At 43.8% G+C, this 24,919-nt stretch overlaps 1 protein-coding gene across 1 annotated transcript in view; it reads right to left on the reverse strand.

The window, feature by feature from the left end:
* syne1b (spectrin repeat containing, nuclear envelope 1b) overlaps positions 1 to 24,919 on the reverse strand; it is a 392,896-nt gene that overhangs the window by 248,509 nt on the left and 119,468 nt on the right. The window contains 11 exon segments of the mRNA XM_052012795.1: positions 5,837 to 6,001; positions 7,505 to 7,814; positions 10,986 to 11,158; positions 12,897 to 13,188; positions 14,157 to 14,312; positions 15,068 to 15,273; positions 19,007 to 19,119; positions 21,397 to 21,604; positions 21,690 to 21,893; positions 23,215 to 23,316; positions 24,658 to 24,840. Coding sequence (XP_051868755.1) covers positions 5,837 to 6,001; positions 7,505 to 7,814; positions 10,986 to 11,158; positions 12,897 to 13,188; positions 14,157 to 14,312; positions 15,068 to 15,273; positions 19,007 to 19,119; positions 21,397 to 21,604; positions 21,690 to 21,893; positions 23,215 to 23,316; positions 24,658 to 24,840 — 2,112 coding nt within the window.

Here is a 24,919-nt window from a genome sequence, read left to right on the forward strand (position 1 = left end):
GCCATAGAATGCACAGTTCTGGTCACCACATTACGAGGAGTTTATTGAGACTCTGGAGAGGATGCAAAAAGGGTTCACAAGAGCATCACCAGGCCTGAGAGGAAATGCTCATCAGAGAAGGTTGAACAGGATGGTGCTCCTTCCTCTGGAATAAAGAAGGCCAAGGGGTGGTCAGGTGGAGGTTACTAAGAATGTGGAAGGGCTTTGATTGTGAAGAGGAAACATTTCTATTTGTGGGAACTTATAAACCATAAGTCTGAGAGTCATGAATAAATTTTGCAGGCAATTCAGGAGAAATCACTTTAACAAAAGAGTAAATTATGATGTGGCCATTACAGAGACTTGGCTGTTGCAAGGGCAGCACTGGCTGCTTGATGTTCCGGGGTTTAGATGTTTCAAAAGGGATAGGGAAGGAGGTAAAAGAGGGGGCGAGAGGCATTGCTGATCAAGGATAGTGTCACAGCTTCAGAAAGGGAGGACGTCGTGGAGGGATCATCTACTGAGTCAGTGCGGGTGGAAGTTAGAAACAGCAAGGGAGCGATCACTCTTGGGAGTATTCTATATAGGCCCCCCAATAGCCACCAGGACACTGAGGAGCCTATAAGTAGGCAGATTTTGGAGAGGTGCAAAAATAACAGGGTTGTTGTCATGGGAGACTTCAACTTCCCTAATATTGATTGGCACCTCCTTAGTGCAAAAGGTTTAGATGGGGCAGAATTTGTTAGGTGGATTCCTGACACAGTAGGAGGACAGGCCAACTAGAGGAGAGGCCATTCTGGATCAAGTACTAGGCAACGCACCTGGTCAGGTAAGAGACTTCTCAGTGGGCGAGCATTTCGGAGATAGCAACCACAACTCCCTAACCTTTCGCATTGCCATGAACAGGGATAGGAGCAGACGATATGAGTAAGTTTTTAATTGGGGGAGGGATAATTACGAAGGTATTAGGCAGGATCTTGGGAGCATAAATTGGGAAAAGATGTTCTCAGGGAAATGCAAAGAAGAAATGTGGAAGCTGCTTAGGGAACACTCGCATGGGGTTCTGGATAGGTTTGTCCTGCTGAGACAGGGAAAGGATGGTAGGAACCATGGTTGACAAGAGGTGAAATATTTAGTCAAGAGGAAGGAGGAAGCATACTTAAGCTTTAGGAAGCAAAAATCAGGCAGGGCTCTTAAGAATTATAAGGTAGCCAGGAAGGAGCTTAAGAAGGGACTTAGGAGAGCTAGAAGGGGACATGAGAAGGCCTCGGTGAGTCAAATTAAGGAAAACACCCAAAGTGTTCTACAAGTACGTGAGGAACAGGAGGATGACTAGAATGAAGGTAGGACCGCTCGGGGACAAAGGGGGAAACGTGCCTGGAGGTGGAGGAGGTTCTTAATGAACATTTTGCTTCAGTGTTCACTAGGGAGAGGGACTTTGACGAGTATGAGGTCAATGTAGAACAGGCTAATGTGCTGGAGCATGTTGAGGTTAAGAAAGAGGTTGTGTTGGAGCTTCTGAAAAACATTAGGATAGTTAAGTCCCCGGGACCGGATGGGATAAACCCCAGCTACTATGGTTTGACAAAGTTCCCCATGGTAGGCTCATCCAGAAAGTCATGAGGCATGGGATCCATGGAGACTTGGCTGCATAGATTCAGAATCAGCTTGCCCACAGAAGGCAGAGGGTGGTGGTAGTAGATGGAGAATATTCTGTCTGGAGGTCGGTGACTAGTGGTGTTCTGCAGGGATCTGTTCTGGGATCCCTATTCTTTGTGATTTTTATATATGACTTGGATGAGGAAGTGGAGGGATGGGTTAGTAAGTTTTGCAGATGACACAAAGGTTGGAGGGGTTGTGGGTAGTGTAGAAGGTTGTCGTAGCTTACAACAAGATATAGACAGGATGCAGAATTGGGTGGATAAGTGGCAGATGGAGTTTAATCGGGAGAAGTGTGAAGTGATACACTTTAGAAGAATGAACTTGAAGGCAGAGCACAAGGTTAATGGCAGGATTCTGAGCAGTGTGCAAGAACAGAGGGATCTTGGGGTCGAAGTCCATAGATCCCTCAAAGTTGCCGCGCAAGTTGATAGGGTGGTTAAGAAGGCGTATGGTGTGCCAGCCTTCATTAGTTGTGGGGTTGAGCTCAAGAGGCGCGAGGTAATGTCGCAGCTCTAGAACACTCTGGTTAGACCACACTTAGAGTATTATGTTCAGTTCTGGTCACCTCATTATAGGAAGGATGTGGAAGCTTTAGAGAGGACGCAGAGGAGATTTACCAGGATGCTGCCTAGATTAGAGAACATGTCTTATGAGGAGAGGTTGAGTAAGCTATGGCTTTTCTCTTTGGAGTGACACAGGATGAGAGGCGACCAGATAGGGGTGTAGAAGATTATGAGGGGCATCGATAGAATGGACAGCCAGCACCTTTTCCGCAGGGCGGCAATAGCCAATACCAGAAGACCTCCATTTAAGGTCAGAGGAGGAATGTTCAGGGGAGGTGACAGAGGTCAGTTCTTTACACAGAGAGTGGTGGGTGCCTGGAACACACTGCTGAGGGTGGTTGTAGAGGCTGATACAATAGGGATATTTAAAAAGGCTCTTAGATAGGCACATGGAAATAAGAAAAATGGAGGGTTATGGGCTGTGCAGGAGGGAAGGGTTAGATTGATCATGGAGGAGGTGTACATACAGTTCGGCACAACATCATGAGCTGAAGGGCCCATTCTGTGCTGTACTGTTCTATGTTCTAAAGATATGGAACCCACTGTAACATGGAACAGTGCAGACAAACAACAGATTATTTAAAGGTAGCACAGTGGTATAGCTAGTAGAGCCACAACCTTGCGGCTCCAGGGTCCCGGACTGAATCCTAACCTCTGGTGGAGTCTGCATGGAGTGGTTTTCCACGTGGATTTCCTCCAGGTGCTCTGGTTTCAATCCAAAGACATGCAGCTTCACTATACACTGTAAATGGCCACTAGTATGTGGATGAGTGGTAGAATCTGGAGGGAATATGGGGAGAATAAAATGGGATTACTGTAGATGGATGCTTGATGGTCAGGCATGGAATCAGTGGGCTGCAGGACCTGTTTTTGTGCAGTACGATTCAATGACTCAAAGAAGGAACTCAATAAGTGCATGAGGGAGCAAAGAATATTATGATTTTCTGACTCGGGTGGATAAAGAGTGGGCAGAAGGAGCCTTATGTGAACCATCAATATTGTTAATGCAAATGGCCTGCTTTTTTTTCTATAAACAATGTAATTCTACAAAATTCTACATCAGACTAACGGGAGATGTAATGGAAGTAATCAGTGTGATAAGGAGATTTGATAATGATGCATAAGGTTGCATAGTAGGTAGTGCTGCAACGTCACAGTGCTGCCAGTCCTGATCTCCAGTGCGTTCTCCCTGTGACCGCATGGGTTTCCTCCGATTTCCTCCAGATCCCAAAGATGAGCTGTTTGGTAAGTGAGTTGACGACTGCAAATCGGTGTAGCTAAGTGGTAGGAGAATTGGGAGTGGAGTGTTAATGAACATGTGAGAGGTAATAGGTTACAGGAAAGTGAGTGGTGGAAAGGGATTGACAGGATTGTTCTGGGAGCTGGCATACACTTGATGGGCCAAATGGTTTCCGGTATGTCATGAGAAATATGAGATACAAGAAAAAGGGAGAAACTGTTTGTGCTGATATTAGGTCAATAATCAGAAAATGTAGATTTAAGATAATTGGTTGGAAAAGACAGATGATCAGAATTTTTCTTATCACCTTGCGAGTTGTTATGAAATAGAATACATTGCATGAAAAGGTGGTGGGATCAAGGTTAATCATAACTTTCAAAAGGGAACTGATATACACAAGGGAAAAGATAGAGCAGTGAGACTAATCAACTTGCTCCATCAAAGTAACAATGCAAACTTGGATAGGTCAAAGAGCAGGGAAGTAACAAAGAAGTAACTTAAAAGAAAGGAGGTATACAGGCAGGGAGAGGAAATAGAGGTTTTGACTCAGGTGGCTATGAGTGGTGGGTCAAAGAGAACTGTGGATCATTAAAGGTCAGAATCAGGGGATCATAGGGTTCTGATTCTGTAGGATTGTGGATGAGATTACAGAGACAGAGTTTATAGAGAAGGACCCAGCATTTAGTTTATTGAGTCTGCAGCAAGTGGGAAGAGGTAAGAAGTACATTGTTTATTGTTCTTTGCATGAGGGTGATGGGGGGGGATATCGGAAGGAATAAGGGCCTCATGGGTAGGGTTAGGCACACTACAGTGATCTCCCCTCTCCTCTTCTCATTTGGGAGACTTCCATAGGGTGAGCCCCTCCAAGGCGCATGAGCGGTCAACAGGTGAGATTTCACTGAGGTTCAGGGGCTATCTTAACCCTGGAGTCCCTTTCATTTTGTCATGAGACAGCAGGGCAGTTTATGGCTTACACCCTGCTCAAAAACTGACCACAGCACAAACTAAGCTCCCTTCCTCATGCTGGAAGGTTTGTACATGGCCCTTTTACTTTTTGTTATACAAAGACTGGTCAACCAACATCTTAAGCAGAGGTAAAAGCAAGCTAGTACAGGCTAGTAAGGTGTACCTGGTAGAAAGTGATCAGCACAATCAGCACCAATGGGTTAAACTGGCAATGTTGGCAATACAACTGTGCTGGTAAGATACTTAAATTACTTTCTCCCTGACCTTAGCTCACCTGCTCTCTCATGATGAGCATGCTCTGACATTCCAGTGCTTTTAGTTCTACACAGACTGCCTCAAACATGCCTCAAGAACCTAAAATATTTTCCTTAAAAATAATTTACTTACACAAGAATAAAAATGTAAAGGCTGAAAGTGCACAGCAGGTGGGCTGTAAAGAGGCTGGATTATGGGATGGGCTGTCGACAGTCAGATTGAAACACTGAGAAAGATTTGCTTCTCTACAGAACGCTTCACAATCTCAAGACATCCTGAAGTGCTTTACAGCCAATGGAGTGCTTCTGAAGTGCAGTCAGTGTGCTTGCAGGAAATGCACCAGCCAGTATGTGCACGCAGATTCCCCTGACATCAGTGCAGTAACAAAAAGATAATCCATTTCCAGATGTTAGCTGAGGGATAAAAAATTGGCCAGGACACCAGAGCCAGTAACCTGGTGATGGCTCTGGGTACGTATTCCATGGAGTTCAGAAGGATGAGGGGAAATCTCATTGAAACATACTGAATACTGAAAGGCCTGAATGAAGTGGACGTGGAGAGAATGTTTCCATTAGTAGGAGAGTCTAGGATCCAAGGGCACAGCCTCAGAATAAAAGGGCGTCCCTTTAGAACTGAGATAAGGAGGAATTTCTTCTGCCAGTGGGTGGTGAATCTGTGAAATTTGTTGCCACACAGGGCTGTGGAGGCCAAGTCATTGAGTGCATTTAAGGCAGAGATTGGCGGGTTCTTGATTGGTAAGGGGGTATAAGGGTTATGGGAAGAAGGCAGGAGAATGGGGTTGAAAAAAAAGAGCTATGATTGAATGGCGGAGCAGATTCAATGGGCCGAATGGTATAACTCTGCTCCTATATCTTATGGTCTTATGATGCTGCTTCAAAATAACACCATGGGGTTCTTTCACCTCTACTTAAGAAGGCAGACAGAGCCTTGGTTTAATGTTCCAACCCCGCTCTGCAGTATTTGCTGAGTACTGCACTGGAATGGGACTCTGGATTATGTGACGGATCTCTGTTGTGGAAGTGGAAGCCGTGACATTCGGACCCAGAGTGCGAATGCGGTGCCTTGGCTGGCTCGTACAGGAAACCATCTTTCCTCTTTACCAGTTCCTGCTGTGCAGTTTCTGTGGCCCAGTTAAGGAGAGTTCTCCCACCATGACTTTTTTCAGTTTTCGCTGCAGGGTTGTTGAGTCTCCCGATACATCTGACCAGCGGTGCAGCTCTTCCTTTGCCGAGTTCAGCCAGTTGGACAGCTCTTGCACCGCGCTGTGGTAGCTCTGATGGTCCTGCACCACGTCCTCCAGCTTCTTTATTTTGCCCTGGAATCAAAAACCAGATGAGCTGTCTACATCACCAATTGTAGACTGAAATGATCACAACTAGAAGACAAGGGTTACACACCAAATCATTTCCACCCCCTCTCCCCCCTCCACCTCCTCTCTCAATCACTGTTGGGCTCCAAGTTCACAGACTCACCTTTCTCCCTGAGCAACAGACTCACTTGATCTTCACCTTTCTCCCGGTGCAGTTCAGGGTCGAAGAAGTTACCTCACCATTAGCCACAGGAGCAGGCGAAGGCCACCTGGCGCTTCAAACTTGCTCTAACATCCGTTAAGATCGTGGCTGATCCTCGACCTCCATGCTATTTCCACTGCTATCCCTTTACTCCTTTAATGTCCAGAGATCTATTGATCTCTGTTTTGAGTGAACTCAAACCTCCATTATCTCCACATTGGAAAAAACCAAAGGCTCATCACCCTCTGAATGAAGAAATTTCTCCTCATCACAATCTTAAAAGACCCATCTTTTATCTTCAAAATGTACCCCTGGTCCTAGACTCCTGAGTTTGGGAAAACATCCTCCCTCTGTCTAGCCTAAGAATATTAATGAGGTGTCCCGTCATCTAAACCCCGGAGACCACAGTCCCAGTTTACTCAATCTCCTTTCATACAGCAAATTTGTTATCCCTGGAACCAGTCTCGCTAACCTTTGGTGCACTCCCCCTAAAGCGAGTACATCCTTCCTTTCGTAAATGAACCAAAAACAGTACCATGAAGAGCATCACAGACATCCTGACGTAACCCCACACCAGCAGAATCATTAAATGCTAATCAACGATGAGAGAGTTACCCGGTGGGTCAAAGCACCATCCTAAGTGCCGAGACATAATATGTCATTGTAATCGGGTAATTGCATCACCATAACATCTTAACCGCATCACGTATCACTGTAACAGGATCATCGCTGCAGCATCACAGTAACTGTTCTACTATAAAGTCAAATTGTGACTGCAACACGGCAATAATCACCAACAGTTTCACTTTCACAATATTACCACAGTCTCATCATTATAACCAAATCACTCTAATTACACCCCTGTAACATATCACAATAGCCACATCACTATAAACACTTCACTGAAACAGAATGACAGTGATCAAAGCACCTTTTCACCATAACCATATCTTCGCAATATAATTCGCTGGCTCAATTTTTGGCAGGCTTGGTGCAGAGCTGGAATCAAGTGCAAGGACTTGGTTCATTGGGTTCATGCTTTATCCCTTCCACCTGTTGAAAGATTGTGATTCCCTCGATCATGTCTTACAGTTACTTAATGGCAAGTCGACATTCGTGGAAGAGTTTTCTTCCCAGGCAGTCTGATGCACAATCTGCTTTCTGTCGAGAAAGTAGGTTACTCGGCCAGAAACCGAGCAAGCCATGACGTCAACTGCAGCAATTTATGCCACAGCTCTTGCATTCAACCAGCTCACCATGTCTGTCAAAGTTATTTGTGTTTAACTCAAGGGAATTGGACAGGTTACCTTGGCGACCACAACAACATCAGCAAATTGGGTCCTAATCTCCAGCAGTGCATCTTCTGTAAAAGCCGTATCGCCAGTTTTCTCCAGCAGCTCCTGGGCTTTCTCAACCAAGCGGCTAAGCATGACCGAGTGCTTCTCTATGTCGGCCAGGACACTCTGGTGTCTCTCCAGCTGCAAGAGCTTGTCCTTCAGATCTGGCTGCTGCTCCAGGCTTTGGCTCATTTCCTGCTCCGCACTCTCCATCCACTCCTGCAGCTGCCTTTTATTTTCCAGGAAGCTGCTCCACTGAGTCACCACCCACTCCAAATGGCTGAAAGGCATAAGAGAAGCACAGTGTCTGGTTACAGGAGAGAAGCTGGGTCTAACTACAGGGAGAATTGATAACCATTGCAAATTTCTGCCTATCCACATATCCAAGCCCACAAGGTCCCTCTTGTAACTGAGGTGGATCTTCTTCCTACAAGGACATTAATAGATGCTTCAAGAGGTTTTCAATGTTTCTTTTCCTGTTAGAAATTAGTTCTCAAATCAGTTTCGTAGCATGGAATTAGCAGTGAAATGATGCTCTTAATTGCTTAATTTTCGTGAAAAATCATTTTCAGCTCAATTAATCATGTTAGCAATTGTAGAGTATTGTGCACAGTTCTGGCCATGGCATTACAGAAAAGAAGTGTTAGCAATAGAGAGAGAGAAGAGATAAGTTATCTTTATCAGTCACATGTACTTCAAAACACACAGTGAAATGCATCTTTTGCGTGGAGTGTGCTGGGAGCAGCCCACAAGTGTCGCCACACTTCCAGCGCCAACATCCTAACCCGTATGTCTTTGGAATGTGGGAGGAGAACATACAAAATCCTTACAGACAGTGGATGGAATTGAACCCAGGTCACTGGCACTGTAATAGTGTTAAGCTAGCTGCTACATTAATGTGTGAGAGAGAGAGAGAGAGAGAGAGAGAGAGAGAGAGAGAGAGAGAGAGAGAGATTCACCAGGATGTTGCCTGGAATGGAAGGCTGTGGTTATAAGGTGAGGTCACTGAAACTCTGGAAGCTGAGGGGAGACCTTATAGAGGTTTATAAGATTATGAGGGGCATAGATAGGATAGATAGTCAGAGTCTATTTCCCAGGCAGGGGAGTCTAGAACTAGAGGGCGAGGAACATAGATAGGCATCATGATGAACATGGATGAAGTAGGCAGAAAGGACCCATTTCTGAGCTGCACGATTCTATAATTACATGAAATATATCAAGGAATAATGTCATTGTCAGAGATACAGTATGGAAGCAGGCCCTTCAGCCCACCAAGTTCCTGCCGACCATCAACCACCCATTTACACTAATCCTACCCTAATCCTAACCCATTTTGTTTTCCCCACGTTCTCATCAACTCCCACCAGACTCTACTCACCTACACTCGGGACAATTAACCTACCAACATGCACGTCTTTGGGATGAAGGAAGCTAGAGTACCTGGAGGATACCCACAACATTACCAGGAGAATATGCAAACTCTACAAGGCAGTGCTGGAGGTCATTATTGAACCCAGGCCACTGGGGTTGTGAAGCAGCAGCTGTACTAATGAATTTTTTTCCCAAATTAGGTTTTAAGATTGCTGCCCTTTTGTTCTGGCTAATGACAGATTTTGCATTTGACAACGGGAGTTAAAGCAGAAATCTGGGTGCACCAGTGGAGGGAGGGTGGAACAGAGAAATGTGTTTTGAAAATGGCTGCAACTTTGAGCGTAACTTGAGCTGGAACCACCGGCTGCCCAGTGTCCAGAACTCAATGGGTAAGATGCCAGGGACTCCAATGATGCATAAGGACTAAGGTGAACAGCTTATGAAAGAGATTATACACACTATCCCAGAGAAAAACCACATAATGTGCCAACTAAATGGACAACTTCACTCTCATTACCGTCCTCCCATTGTATCACCCATTCGGACCTCTGATGAACCATTAAACCATCACGATCCTGTGATGCCTATGGCAATCTCACGTTTCTGATTTTCTGATCACAGATCCGAGGCCAAGTTCAAAATTTGCCAATCTGAGTTTCATTAATGTGGTCACTTTTATGGGGGTGGAAGCAGCAGGACCGTCACAAAGATCCAGTAATATCCTTCAGGGAGAGTAACCTGCCACCCTCTACTTTGTCTGGGTCAACATCTAACTCAATCCAATTTCCAACTGTGCTCAGAGAAAGCAGAATGGCAATAAATGCAACAATTCAGTGCTGCCCCCATCCTTAGAGTAAACAAACAGCTGGAGCATGTGTGTTATCATTTTGTCTCAGGATTGCACAGCTTTGCTTAGTCTCCACCAGTGTGACTGTACACAAGTACAACAAGAATTCATTAAATATGACAGCATGTTTCGCCAGACACATTTTAACATAATGCTTCTTTTACCATATTGATCACATTTGGGCAAATTTGTTCTTCCACACCAAACCTCAAGTAAAAAGCAACCACTTGCATTTAATAATTTCCTTTAATGTTGTACATTGTCCCACGGTCTTCAGAGGAGCAGAATCAGACAGAATTTCACACTCAGCTGCACAGAGTGATGTAGCTGACCAAAGGTTTGGTCACAGTAGGAAGAGAGACAGAAGTGGCAAGATTTAGGAGAAAAAAAAAACAAACTTCTGTAGGAATTCCGTCTCTTCATCTCGATAGTCCAAAACATCGACAGTCCAGTTGCCTCTACAGATGCTGCCTGACCTGCCGAGTTCCTCCAGCAGTTTGTTTTTTGCTCCAGATTCCAGCATCTGCAGTCTCTTGTGTCTTGGCAAGATTTAGGGATAAAATTCCAGAATTTACACCCTCAGCAGTCAAAGGCAACACCACCAATGGAAATTGGCAAAGTACCACATGCCAGAAGTGGAGGAGCACTGATATCCCAGGGTTGGAGGTTACAGATTTGGAGGGGGGAAGGGAGGTCAAAGCCACAGAGGAGTTTGAATATGAAGTGGAGAATTTTAAATTGAAACTGGGAGCCAGACCAGAAACCAAAGCTGGTTAGCAAACATGGGGATGACCATAAACAGGACAGCAGAGATTTTTTTAAGAGAACTGGAATTTACATAGAGTGCAAGAGGCAAGATCAGCCTCGGAGTGGTCAAGCCTGAAGGAAGCAAAGGCTTGGACAAGGGCTTCAACAGCAGTTGAGTTGAGGCAGGGAAACAGACGGAAGACGTTATAGAGGTGAGATCAGTGACTATGGTGATGGGGAGCAAATGGGGACAGGAGCTCAGGGTCAGATAGAACATCAATATACTAAGGATCCAGTTCAACATAGGACAGAGTCCAGTGAGGGGAATGGACTTTGCCTAAGTACTTCTCACACCGTAAATCACAGATTGCAAATTCCACCAGTAAATTTAACAGACCGTTCATACATTTTACCTTTGTTTTTTGTCAGGCACTTCAAAGATGCTATAAGCTGTCAGAGATGACCTAGGTTACTTGAGACTTGTACCTGTGACAGCTGACGGAGTTACTGACAACCTCGGCCCAGGTCTCCTTGAGTGCCTGAAGCTGGCCATGAATGGCCTTTCGCCCCTCATGGTTACTGCTCTTCAGGGACTGTTCTCCTTTGCCGATGGTCATGTTCAGCTTCACCTCTCCTTCCCCCTTCATCAGCAGGATCTCCTGGACAAGACAACGCAGTGTTGAAAACAGGTGCTTCAGGTGTGGCTGAACCCTGCCCTTATTCTAACTGTTGGGCTGTAGGAACACCGGTTGTAATATGTTTACCATGTCTCCCACCAGCTGTGGAATACCAAAACATTACTTTTTGCAGCTAAAACACTTACTTCCCAGATATTTCTTCATATTATAAAATATCTGATGGCTCGAACTTTGTCTTGGAACATTGTGCAATAGCTCAATAATAGAATTCATGGAATTTCATGCACAAAAAGGGCCATTCAAACCATTATGCTCTTGCTACTTTCCATAAAATGATGTTTGCTCAATCCCATCCAATTTCCTATCAAAATGTCCTTATGCTTGTGTCTGTCTGGACCTCACTGGAGTGAAGCATCACATGGTATTTGCCACTGATTCATCCTTTGTGCTGAAGGGGTGAGCGGGTGGCAGTGTGAGTGGGCACAACAAGACAAGCGAGATCACAAAAGTGCATCCTTGGCAACGAGTTCTGAGGATCAGGAAAGCACAGTGGCACAGCTAGTAAAGCTGATGCCTCACAGTGCCAGAGACCCAGGTTCAATCCTGACTTCCGGCGCTGTCTGTGTGGAGTTTCCACAGTCTCCCTGCAACTGTGTGGGTTTCATCTTGATGCTCCAGTTTCCTCCCACAGGTGTGTGGGTCAGTTGGTTAATTGACCACCATAAATTGCCCCTAGTGTGCAGGTGAGTGGTGGAGTCTGGGCAGAGTTCATGGAAATGTGGAGAGAATAGGTTACAGGGAAAATTAGTGGGGGATTGGCATTGCTCTGTGAGCCAGCATGGACCCAAAGGGCCAAACAGCCTCCCTTTATGTCATAAAGAAATATGGAAAAAGAAATAGAGAAGGGAATAAGGGTCACTTAGGGTCACATCATGTGCAAAAAAGAAATAAAGAAGAAAGATTGGATTAAGATGGAACGTGTGGAAAAAAAACAGATTAAAAGTAAGAAAAAACAGAAAACATATTTCTTCAAATCTTCAACAGAAATTGAACAATGAGATGAGATGAACAACTTAAGTTGTTGCTTTTTTGGGTCAAATAGGTTGAATGTCTCTGTAGTATCATCACAACTCTTGGTTGTCATACCTGTTTCTGTGTGTTTAATGGGCAATTAATTTACATTATCTAGCAAACTCTTAAAATATGGGGGAAAAAACAGCAAGATGCCTTCTATGAAAAGCAAATGACAGGGCAATGTAAATCAATCAGATTCACCACTCACAGCGTACTTTCTAATGCCCTCAACCTGCTGGCTAACTTGCCCATTAATAATGGCATGCATTGTGAACCTGCTGTATCAATGGGCAAACTGGCCAGCAAATTCAGGGGATTAAAGGTCATTAAAATACTTTGGGCATAAATGGTGCTTTTCCAATGCCATTCAAGTCAATTTAAGGAAACCTGCTGTTCCCTTGTGGCCAGACCCACATGGCTCCAGTCCCATAGCAACATGCTTACCCCTAGAAGTGGTCCATCAAGACCCCGGGTCAAATCACCATCGTTTCTCAACAAACAGCAATGGACTAACAAATCCTGCTCGAGCCTGAGAAATAAAGTGGAATTGAATGATCCATTTGGCTACAAATTGGATGGTGGAGGATGTGCAGTGAATGAACTTAAAGGGTATTCTCATTTCTCCATCTGGCTCTGTCTATGAAGGGTAGTGCAAATGCATCTTCTATCTGCACCAGTAACACACCTGGACTTGAAGCAGCTTTTTCTCCAGTGTGGCCTTGTTTCCAACAGTGCTGTCCACAGCAGCAAGTTTACTCTGGACCTCTCTCAGCCACGACCAGGTGTTCTGCAGGGTTTCCTCAAAGGCCTGGTGTTCCTGCAGACCCAGCTGGCCAGCTCTCAGCTTCTCCTTCACCGTCTTGGCCAGGTGCTGGTGTCGGGACAGCAGCTGAGAGGCTGAACGGGTTGCACCTCCTTCTCCGTAGCCCAGCTCGCTCAGGGCCTGAGCCTTCTGGCACAAGTTATCGAAGGAATCCCTGGAACATGAAACACAGGAGGATGCATCAAGACTACAACATATTCCTGTTGTACAGTGTCAGAGAGACTTTCCAAGGAGTTTCATGGGATCATAAATTGGATCACAAAAAATACAATGCAGTAATATAGTACAGTGTCGTCTTGACCCTTGCTGTGATCTGCTTTGTAAGTGCTGACTCTACCTTGTTGAGGGGAATGTGGAGTCATTACATCATAAGTCTTCACATTCCCACTTGATATATTAAGGGATGGCACAATCCCATTTTTACTTTTGAGGAAGGTAGTGAACTTAATGTTGTTCCCTTAAAGGTTCTTCCAACAGTTTGATGAATAGATCACTGGACTTCTTAACTATAAGGTGATATTAAAGACTGAAGCATTTTTGGTGAGTTGTACGATCTGTATATGGCATGTATATAAATCAGAATCAGGTTTATTATCACTGACATATGTTGTGAAATTTGTTGTTTTGCGGCATCAGCAGAGTGCAAGAAATAAAGACATAAAAATTACCATAAGATAAAAATAAATAAATAGTGCAAAAGAGGAATAATGAGGTAGTGTTCATGGGTTCATGGATCGTTCAGAAATCTGATGGCAGAGGGAAAGAAGCTGTTCCTGAAAGACTGAGTGTTGGTCTCCAGGCTCCTGTACCTCCTCCCCGATGGCAATAACATGAAGAGGGCATGTCCTGGGTCATGAGGGTCCTTTATGATAGATGCCTTCTTCTTGGATCTGCCTGAGTATCCCTTCTGAAAGTTTGACAATGTTAGGGAGAGCAAACACCGTTGCATCTTTAAGACTGTTGACCTGTGTTGGTGAAAATAAAAAAAAACTGCAGATGCTGGAAATCTAAAATAAAAAAAACAGAAAATGACAGAAATACTCAGCAGGTCAGGCTGTAACTGTGGGAGGAGAAACAGAGCTAACATTTCAGGTCTGCATTTTCTATTTTTACACTGTCTACCTTTGTCCTTGGATTTCAGCAAAGAAATCTTCCATCTTCTCCAGCTCAGCTTGCATCTCTGGGGTGTTCCTCTTGTTCTCGCCGATAAACTCTGTGGTCAATCTTTCTTCTGCCTGATGGAGCCATAGACTCAGCTTCTTCTGACAGCTCTCGAAGCTTTTATAAAAACAAATTTTCAGTCAGAGGAATGGTTGTCATGCAAAAGAAGATCAGAGTATACACATACGCATACACACGAGAATAAATTGAAGTCTTGGTACAGAGCCTCACAATGCATTCCCAGCAGCAAGGCTCCACCTACAGTCATAGAAAGTCATGGTTAAACAATACAGAAATAGGCCCTTCAGCACACCGAGCCTGCAGCAACCATCAAACACCCAGTTACACTAATCCTGCACTAATCCCATTTTATTCTCCCCACATTCCTATCAATTGCCCATATATTCAACATACAAGGGAGACCTAATGAAATGAAGCAATCTCACAGTAACTGAACTGTGCTCAAAAAGTTTGCATTTATAAAGTGTCTTTCACTACCTTAAAACATCACAAGGCCTCTTGCAGCCCACCAAGTATTTATGAAGAGTGGTCCTTGGTTTAATGCAGGGAACTTCATCAGCCAATTTACACACAGCAAGTTCCCACTAACTGAAGTGATAAGTACTTGATAACTCTATGACTCTAATATATTTTTTATGTAGTAGTTCAGGAATAAATCTTGACCGGTGTTCTGGGATAACTTCCTTGGCCTTCTTCCAATATTAGCTTCACCTGGGAGGTATCTCACTTGAAAGAGGACATATTTGACAGTGCAGCACTCCTTCCAGGCAGAAGCAGCAGCTTGCATTTTATTTTAAAATCTTTGGAAGCTTTAGTACTAACCACAGAACCATGGCTATGTTTATACCTACCTATTCAACTCTTCAACATAGTCCTCCAAGGCCTTCTTATTCTGTTGGCACTGACTCAAGAAGCCCTGCCACTCCTGTTGGTTATTGGCCAGCTGCTGCTGAAGCTGGGAAGCACTGGGTTTGGGCAAGTGCGGCACCAGTTTGTCTCCTTCAGCCACAGCCGCATCCAGTTTATTCTGTCCCGTGCTCACCCTGCTTAGGAGTTCCTGTGGAAAACAATGCAAGTCCCATCACAGGATCATTGCTGGTTCAAAGATAGATCTTAAAACAGATCGAGGACAAAAGAGTGAATGACTGCATGTACCAACGGGCACTACCTGTCAACAGCTAGTCCCGGTCCATCCAACTTACAAGAACATAATAGGAGCAAGAGTAGGTCATATGGCCCTTCAACCTTGTTCTGCAACGCAACAAGATTAAGGAGCACCTGATGTGTACATTAAAAATACTTACAGAAACTCAGGGGGTGAGTGAGAGAATTGAACTGTGCATTTGAGTGAGTGAATGAACAACAAGACAGTAGGTCACCGAGCAAGAGGGAGCCCGTGAACAAATGACTGAATGAGGAAACGTGAGTGAGTGAAGATGCCAGCACATCTGTGAGTGAGCAACTGAGAGAACAAGTGAGCGAGTGTGGGAGTCTGAGGTGTCACGTGCGAATGTGATTGAATGACCAAGTGTGAGTTAGATGAATGAATAAGGTGAGAGAAAAACTGGGAATGATTGAGGGAGAATGAGTGAGTGAAAATCTATGTTGAGTTTACTGTATAATTGGAATTGGTTTATTATTGTCACTTGTACTGAGGTACAGTGAAAAACCTGTCTTGCATACCATTCATGCAGATCAATTCATTACACAGTGCATTTTGAGGTAGCACAAGGTAAAAAATACAGAATGCAGAATAAAGTGTCACAGCTACAGAGAAAGTGCAATGCTGGTAGACAATGAGGTGCAAGGTCATAACAAGGTAGGTTGTGAGGTCAAGAGTCCATCTGATCATACTAGGAAACCATTCAATAATCTTATAACAGCGGGATAGAAGTTGTCCTTGAGCCTAGTGGTACGCGCTTTCAGGCTTTTGTATCTTCTGCCTGATGGGAGAGGAGAGGAGAATGTTCGGGGTTTCTGGGGTCTTTGATTATGCTGGCTGCTTTACTGAGACAGCGAGAAGAATAGACAGAGTCCATGGAGGAAAGGCTGGTTTCTGCGATGTGCTGAGCTGAGCTGTGTCCACAACTCTCTGCACATTAACACCAAACTCAACATTGAAAATAGTGAACTTGCATGAGTGCTGAAGGATTACAGTTCTTTCCCTGCTCCTATAATTCACCCTATAATGTTCCCCACACCCGTTCCTAAACAACCTTTACCCAAATCCCTGTGCATCACACCTTTCCCCATACCCTCTCCATAACATCAACCATACAAGACTACAACAAATAGGAACAGGGATAGGCAGGGGAAGACCATAACACCCTTCAAACTTGTCCTGCATTCAAGAAAATCAAGGCTGATCTTCCACTTCAGTGTCACTGGAGAACAGCAGTGTCCCCATAATTTTTGATTCCCTTAATGCCCAGAAATCTATTGATCTCTGTTTCGAATGAATTCAACAATTGAGCTTCCACAGCCATCCAAGCAGAGAATTCCAAAGGTTCACCAGCCCCCGAGTGAACAAATTTCTCTTCATCTCAGACTTGAATCACCTACTCCTTATTCTGAAGCTGTGCCACTTGGTCCTAGACTCCTGTGTCTAGGAAGACCATCTTTCTGCATCTAGCCTGTCAAGCCCTTGCAGAAATTTGTAAATTTCAATCAGATTTCCTGCCATTCTTCCAAACTCTTCAGAATACAGTCCTGATCTACTCAATCTCTCCTCTCTACAGCAAACCCACCGTCCCTGGAACCAGTCTGGAGAATCATCGTTGTACTTCCTCAGTGGCAAGTACATCCTTTCTTCGGTAAGGACACCAGCAGTCTGATCAAGGAACTGCACAATTACAAAATGACTTGCTTATTCCTATAACCAAATCCTCTCTTACTAAAGGCTAACTACCACTTGCCCTCCTATCACTTGCTGCGGCTGCATGTTGGCCTTCAGCAACTAGTTGAACATTCAATTTCTCACCATTTAACATGTGCACCAGTGTGGAATACCTCACCTAGTTACACGTTAAATCCCACAGCCGTGTTTTCATCCACTCACTCGGATCATCTATTTCCTCTTGAAGCCTCTTTGCATCCACCTCTGTACTCACAATCACACAGAATTTAGTATCGTCAACAAACTTAGAAATATGACAGTTTGCTCCCTCAACTAAATCACAGGTGTAGGTCTTAAGTAAATGGGGTGCAAGCATCCATCCCTCTAGTACCCCACCACTCACAGCCTGAGAGGGATCTGTTTATTCCCACTCTTTGCTTCTTGTCCGATAACTGAGTCTCAGTCCATGTCAGTACATTAACCCAATTCCATGTGTTCTAACCTCGTTAATCAGCTTGTTGTGCAGGACCTTATCAAAAGCCTTCCAGAAATCCAAATATACCACATCCAGTGGTGCCTCCTTATCTATACTACATGTCACATCCTTGAGGAACTCCAACAGATTAGTCAAACATGATTTTCCCTTTGTGAATCCATGCTGAGTCTGCTCAGTCCTATGATTATTCTTTTCAAGGTGTTACCCTGTCTCTATATCCTTCACATTATCTATACTCATTGCCCCCGCATACCTGCCCCATACATTCCTCATATACTTCTCCATACCCATTCCACTTCATCATGCCCAAACCCCATACCCCTACCCACCCCCCATATACTGCCCCTCAATCCCTCCCCACACCAATTCCCCACAACTTATCACCCATATCCACATACCCTGCCCCAAGCCCATACCCGAGAACGCTCCCTCTATACCCTGTCCCCATATCCTGTAGCCTTTCTCCCATACCCCACCTCCATTTTCTCTCTTCATTCCTGTCCCCAATACCCTGTTCCTCATTTTATTTTGTATACATTATCCCTATCTATCCCCCATGCCCTATCCTCCTCACCCGGTCTCACATTGACCTTTACCCAATACCCTATCAGTTTCTCTTGTGGCCTTTGTTTTCAAACATAGTAATGATCTCCCACCCACCCCCCTCCATAGGTTGTAGGAACATTAGGAACATGGGCACAATTATAACAACAAAAGGATTTTATTCCCTGTTTATAATTAGAGTGGAGAAATGTGTTGAGGCTATGACCAGAAAAAGACAAACCTTTTTGAAGTGGGGGGGTAGCAAAAGAAGTTTTGGAACCTACAGCTCCTGTCCAGAATAAGTTGCTAAGGTCTCTAGAAATCTAAAACAAAAATACAAAATGCTGGAAACACTCAATAGGTTAGGCAGAATCCTTGGAGAGAGAATGAGAGTCAATGTTTCAGGTCAATGACCCTTCATCGTCCTCCGTTAATCTGAAACATTGACTCTGTTTCTCCCTCCAGGAACATTGCCTGATCTGCTGAGCATTTCCAGTGGATCCGTTTTTGTTTTGGATTTCCAGCATCTGTGGATATTTGCTCCAATCTTTAGAACATGATTGTCACTCAACAAGTTGCAGTCTGTGTGGAAGCTAGCAGGATCACAGCTGTCGAATGGAACAGGTGGTAGAAACAAGCTGCGTTCAGTCACACGGCTGCAATGATTTACCCCTCTCAGTGTTGAATTTACAGAAGCTTGAAGCGGCATTCAATCCAGAATCCCGCTGGCAAGGAAATATTTTCACCAATACTTTGAGCTGAATATGCATTTTGGGAAGTCTGTGTTAATTTATAACCACAGGATCCACCAGCTCCAATCTTCACTGTTATGCAATGATTTTAGTTTTCATTGGCACTTTGGTTACATAAATACTGCAGGCTACATCTGATGGGCAATGAGGAGGGGTCACAGACCTTGAGTTCCTGTAGCTTCGCCTCAATGGTGTGCCTATCTCCAGCTTGGTCACCGCAGTCCTTCACTGACGCCCTGGCATCACACAACCACAGCTGAAACTCCTGCAAGATGCCTTACAAAAATAAAACTTAAAAATTAATAAAAGCTCTTGCTGTTAGTTCCATTGCTCAACCAAACTATTAGATGCAGCAGTGCAAATTAGAGTAAAAAAATTGACCAACGCTTCAGCAGGAGGAAACCACATTACTATTGATACTAATATTCACCGGAGTAATGTTAAAGGCACTTACAGTAAAAGCGAACTGGGAACTGAGGAGGAACAGTGGTGACGTTTAGAGGGAGTACCCAAAAGTCACAGTAAAAAGGAATAACAAACTGGAAGTGGAATAGCAACCAAAGACAGAGCAAGAGTACAAATAGGCAGAGGAAGATTGAGGCGGATGAACAATAAGTAATGGCATTCAGGTGAATTAACATCAAACAGAGATACTCAGCAGAGGGAACACCCACTGTTGCAGAGAAACAGAAGTAACATTAATGAAGATCAACAATAAAAAGGTGACAACTAGGCAGATCGATATCAAACAGTGATACTGAGAGGAGTGACATCAAACATCAATTCCAAGAGGGAGGAGCATCAAACAGTGGCATTCAAAAGAGTAATAAACTGTAACCGAGAGAGGGTAGCAGGTTTCAAAATTGTGGGTTCAAATGCCATGCCAGAAGTTCGAGACCTAATCTGGGTTGGCACTAGAGATCATGGAAGTTCTGTCCTATCGGAGATGTTATCTTTCAATTGAGAGGTTCGATCCTTGGGCACGTCCGTAAAAGATCCCTTAGCACTATTGAAAAAGAATGAGGAGTTCTCCCCAACGCATTGGTCAGTATTTTTGTGTCAATCAATATCACCAAACAAAAAAAAACAGTATCTCAAAGAGTAAGCAGGCAGGTGCAGCAAGTAGTTAAGAGGGCAAATGGTATATTGGCTGTTATTGCAATGGTGTTGATGTTTAGAAATAGGGAAGTTTCGACACTATTGTACGGGGTGTTAGTAAGGCCAGGAGCAACAAACTATCTGCTGTAGAAACTCAGTGGGTGGAGCAACATCTATGGGGGGGAAAAGGAATTGTCGACGATTCAGGCCAAAACCCTGCATCGGGACTATCCAGCTTCTTGCTCAAGTAATCCTAAAATATTGAAGGTGTTCTTTCAGGTGAGAGCTCAAGCTCTAGGTCATAAACTTATCTCACTGCCAGGCTCTCTCCCATAAATAGATATCACTACTAACTAAATCTAATATCCAACAGATTTGTATGAACCCAAACTGAGCACATCGCCCCACTCCCACTGCAAATTTTTTTTGGGTTGGGCAATTTTTTGTTTTACGGGCAATTTTGTTTTTTTACAGTGGTCTGTTTTTACAGACTTCCTTAAGTCAATTTTGTCCATAAGTTGGAAAATACACAAAAATCACATGATATGGTAACCGTACCTCCACATTATTGTAATGAATGGCATCAAAAACATGCAAGACTGATCAGAAAGAACAATTACTACAAGTGGAGACAGAGAGAGATGTAACTAGTTCAGCTGTTCATAAGAATGAACGTTTGTAAAACTTTTGAATCTAGTAGTATTATGGGAGCTTCTTTGTATGTACGAGTGTTCGTAAGTTAAGCATTCGTAATCCGGGGACAGCCTGTAGAGTGAAGTGGATGAGGAACTTTAATGTTAATTTTGCTTCAAGAGAGGTACTTTCAACAGAATGTCCGTGAATAAAACTAGCCAGCAATGAATAGCACAACAGAGGTAGATTAGGAACCTGATTGATTCCTGGGTATGGAATTTGATTGGTTAATTGGTTAATTTTAATCAGGGTAATGGAATTGGAACTTGATTGACCAAAGTTTCACAGTGTAAATGTCACCTGCACAAAATATTTGATGGTGTAGTTCAATCCAGCAACATTCAGCTTAGCCTGAATAGCCAGCAGCTCTTTTGTCTAAGATCTGACCTGATAGAGTTTTTGTTATAACATTTAAAATTAGTAAGAAATTTGATAGGTTCAACATAATTCACTATACTTGCACTGGGGCCATGAAATGAGATAATCACGAAGAAATCCAGCAGGGAATTCAAGGAAAACTTCTTGTCAAGAAAGCAATTAGGATGTGAAGCCTGCCAGAAGAGGGCGTTGAGGTAAATAAGATGGATGCTTTTAAAGTGGAAATGAAATACGGGGAGTTGGAAGCAATAGTAGGAACAGAAGGGTGCAGATATAAAAGGTGATGAGGAAGATACGTGTGGAGCATATACACCAGTACCAACCAGTTGGGCTGAGTGCCCTGTTTTTGCCCTGTAATTCACTCAGCTGTGGAACTCTCCTCACCATTGAAGCGCTGTTCCAATGCCTCCTGGAGCCTGCCTTGTGTTTTGGAGGATAGTTGGTTGACAGCTTCATACTGTTTGATCAGTCTGGTGACCCTGCTGCCCAGCCCCTCCAGCTCCGTGGAGTGGTACTTCCGACAGAGGCCATTGAGGTTCTCTCGGGCAGAGTCAATCCTGCCCTGCTGGTTGACCAGCTCCAAGTCCAGTTCCTGCAAAGGCAAACAAAATAATCAATAAGACAACAGGGGGCTGGTGACTGCAGCTGGCCTGGCCACCTCGCCTTCTCCTCTATACCTTCACTTTCCTCAGGTCGTCGAGATCCTGGCTGCTGGCACAGGCAGAGAGTGAGCACTCCACCGTGTGTAACCAGTCACTGAGATCCTTAATGTAGCTCTCCATCTGATTTTTCTGGACTCGAAAATCTTTCAATGTCTCTCTCGCCACCTCGGACACTTCCTGTGCATGATCCAACTTCTTCTGGGAATCGGCTTCCACTGCCTGCAGATAAGGAGCGGTGATCAATTGGAATATGAGCAACATTAACCACCTCCAGTCCTATTGTTGCTATTTTGTAACTTAGCAAATCTGTGATGAAACCAAGGGGTCCCTCACCAAAGTCGATCTGCTCTTAATACAATGCTGTCTAGAGAAAGGAGAAATTAAGGAAAGAAGCAAGCAAGCCCTCCAGTTTTCTCTACCAACTAATTAGATGACTACTGATCTGTTTCTTAACTCCATTTGTCCACATTGGCCCTTTCTCTCCTGATAGCACCAACCAATAAAGGTTAATTGATCTCAATTTTGGGAGCTCCAATTTTTCCCAATGATCCACATCCTCTTGGGGACAGAGAGTTCCAAATTCCCAAGATCGTTTGTGTTAAGCAATGCTGCCCACGTTACACAGCTTCAAAGGTGCTTTGGGAAGTCCTGAGGTTATGTGAAGTGCTAGGGAAATGCAGTGTTTCCCTGACATTATCCTCAGCTCTAGCCTCTTTTGGTATTGGTTTATTATTGGTATTGGTTTATTATTGTCACTTGTACCGAGGTACAGTGAAAAGCTTGTCTTACAAACCAATCGTACAGGTCAATTCATTACACAGTGCAGTTACATTGAGTTAGTACAAAGTGCATTGATGCAGTACAGGTAAAAACAGCAACAGTACAAAGCAAAGTGTCACAGCTACAGAGAAAGTGCAGTGCAATAAGGTGCAAGGTCACAACAAGGTCAATCGTGAGGTCATAGTCCACCTCATTGTATAAGGGAACCGTTCAATAGCTCGTTCTAAACTCCTGACCCTGCCCCCCAACCCTTCACAGTGACATAATTCCAAGCTCTAACTTCAGTACAGTCTCTTGTTCTGAGCGCACGACCAGCACCCACAGCAACACTCTCCCCCCACACCCGTCACTTCCATCCGCCCCACCTCCCCAATCCCTGTAAGAAATAGTTTCTAGCTACCCTTACAAATCCTTTAACCACATTATACTAATTGCTGATTCTTATACCACTAGACTCAAGGTATGTTCCCTATCATCAGAGACTGTGACTAATGAATAAAGGGCTTCTGTCCCAACCCATGAAACTCGGAAAAAGTGGTTTTCCTTAAGGAGAGCAGGACCCAGGACTTTAAAGAGATTATTCAGTGGGATTATCCAAAGTGTCACCGATTCAAGCAAAGTTTAGTCCTACACGATACAGCATCTCTAACACAAACTTCTAGTCCACACCCAGAAGTATATCCTTGAAATTCCTAGCTTCATGTTTCATTATTAAAAATGACCAATAGACATAAGGAACATATCAAACACTTCTGCTTACCTGAAGTACAGGTGGAGCCTCTTGACATTTGGTTACCTTTGTCAGTTCACTGACTTTAGAGTGGAGGCACTTAAGCTTCTCCTGTTTGCTTTGGACCTCAGACTAGAAGTCAATGACAGAGAATGGAGTGTCACTCAATCAGTGCTTGGCTTATGTCACCAGCAGCCTCAATGTACTTTGAGCAGAAATGCTCTTGAAGGAATATTAAAGGACAGGATATTGGCATTAAATTATTGAGCCCAGAAGAGCTGAGTGTTTGGAAGTACAACATTATTTTAAAAAGGACCACAGGGGCAGGGAAATAAGGGATTGTGCTGAAGTTTTAGTGAAATCATCTCCACACAAATCAAAACAAATTGAAGGATAACAGGGAGAGAACAAGATTCAACAGAAGGCATAAAGACAACGCAAACCCAAGAATGGTGTGGGACAAGTTGCAAAGACAAGCAAAATCATGAGATAGTAAGATGTCTCAACGGAAGTACTGATTGTAAGATTACAAAGATTACATTTGCCAGGGATGTCAAATCAGGATCCATAAATATAATTACTAATACATCCAATATAGAAGTCAGAAGAAATTTTACCTATAAAATAGTGACTGTGCAGGGTTCTCTACCACAAGAACTGAATAGTGTAGATATACTTAAGGGGAAACTTGCTAATTTTAAAGGAAGAAAGGAACAGAAGAATATTCAGATTTGACATGACTGATAGAATAAACAAGGGAACATAAAGATCCACAAAAATCATCTGGTCTGAATTTCTCCTTTCTTCGCTGATTTTTTTTTAAATTCTAAAACATCTCCAGTACACAGGACTGGCCAACTAGAGAAGGGCAGAAGATACTGTAAGACTTGCTTAGCAGCACATCCAAATTCAGGAGCAGTGGGGTTGCTCAAGGTAAGACGAGATGCCGTGTGCACAGGACAATGTTCTGAGCAGATACCAGGACGGGATTGTCTGCTTGACCACGTCACTTCCTACACTTGGACGTTAATTCAAAAGGATGGCTGAGGTGTCATGAGCCGTTTATGCTGGCGTTCTAAACCTTGGCATTTCTAAAAGGGCTCATGCTAAACGCCGGAAGAAGCATGGCCCTTTCATTTGCAAACTGAGGTCTTAGGACCACGATCCCTATTTCAGGACACTGCACAATGTGCACTTTGCAGCCACTGTCAGAGAATCCTACAGCAATAATCCAACTTATTGTGAGGCTTCTTGCTCTGAGCAGACTGAATAACCCCGCACTCCAAAACACGTTTGTTACTTGGAACTGACAATTTAGCTTCTCTGCTTATATGTCAATTTGTACACCTAGCAAATCTGATCACCGACTTTGACTCAGCTGAGTGAACAGCCAATGGACAACAATGAAAATTGCATGCATTAACTTAAAGCAGAACTTCATTGTTCCACTTGAATTACACTATTGTGATCTACCTGGAACTCGAGCAATCTCATTTCCATTCTCTGACTGTCATTCAAGTTGCCGATCATTTCATTCAGTTCAGAGACACAACTTTTGGACCAAGTGTCTATCTCATCACCAATGTTCAGCACATCCTCCCACAGTGCAAGGCTCACACTTAGTTTTTCAATGTTGGCATCCAGTCTCTCAGATACCTTCAAGAGAAGAATGTGCATAGTTTGCTATTAATAAACGTGGCTACTCGAAGTATGACAAAATCTTCCAGCTCAATCA

This window comes from Pristis pectinata, chromosome 3 (genome assembly GCF_009764475.1).
Source record: "Pristis pectinata isolate sPriPec2 chromosome 3, sPriPec2.1.pri, whole genome shotgun sequence".
Classification (NCBI taxonomy): Eukaryota; Metazoa; Chordata; class Chondrichthyes; order Rhinopristiformes; family Pristidae; genus Pristis; species Pristis pectinata.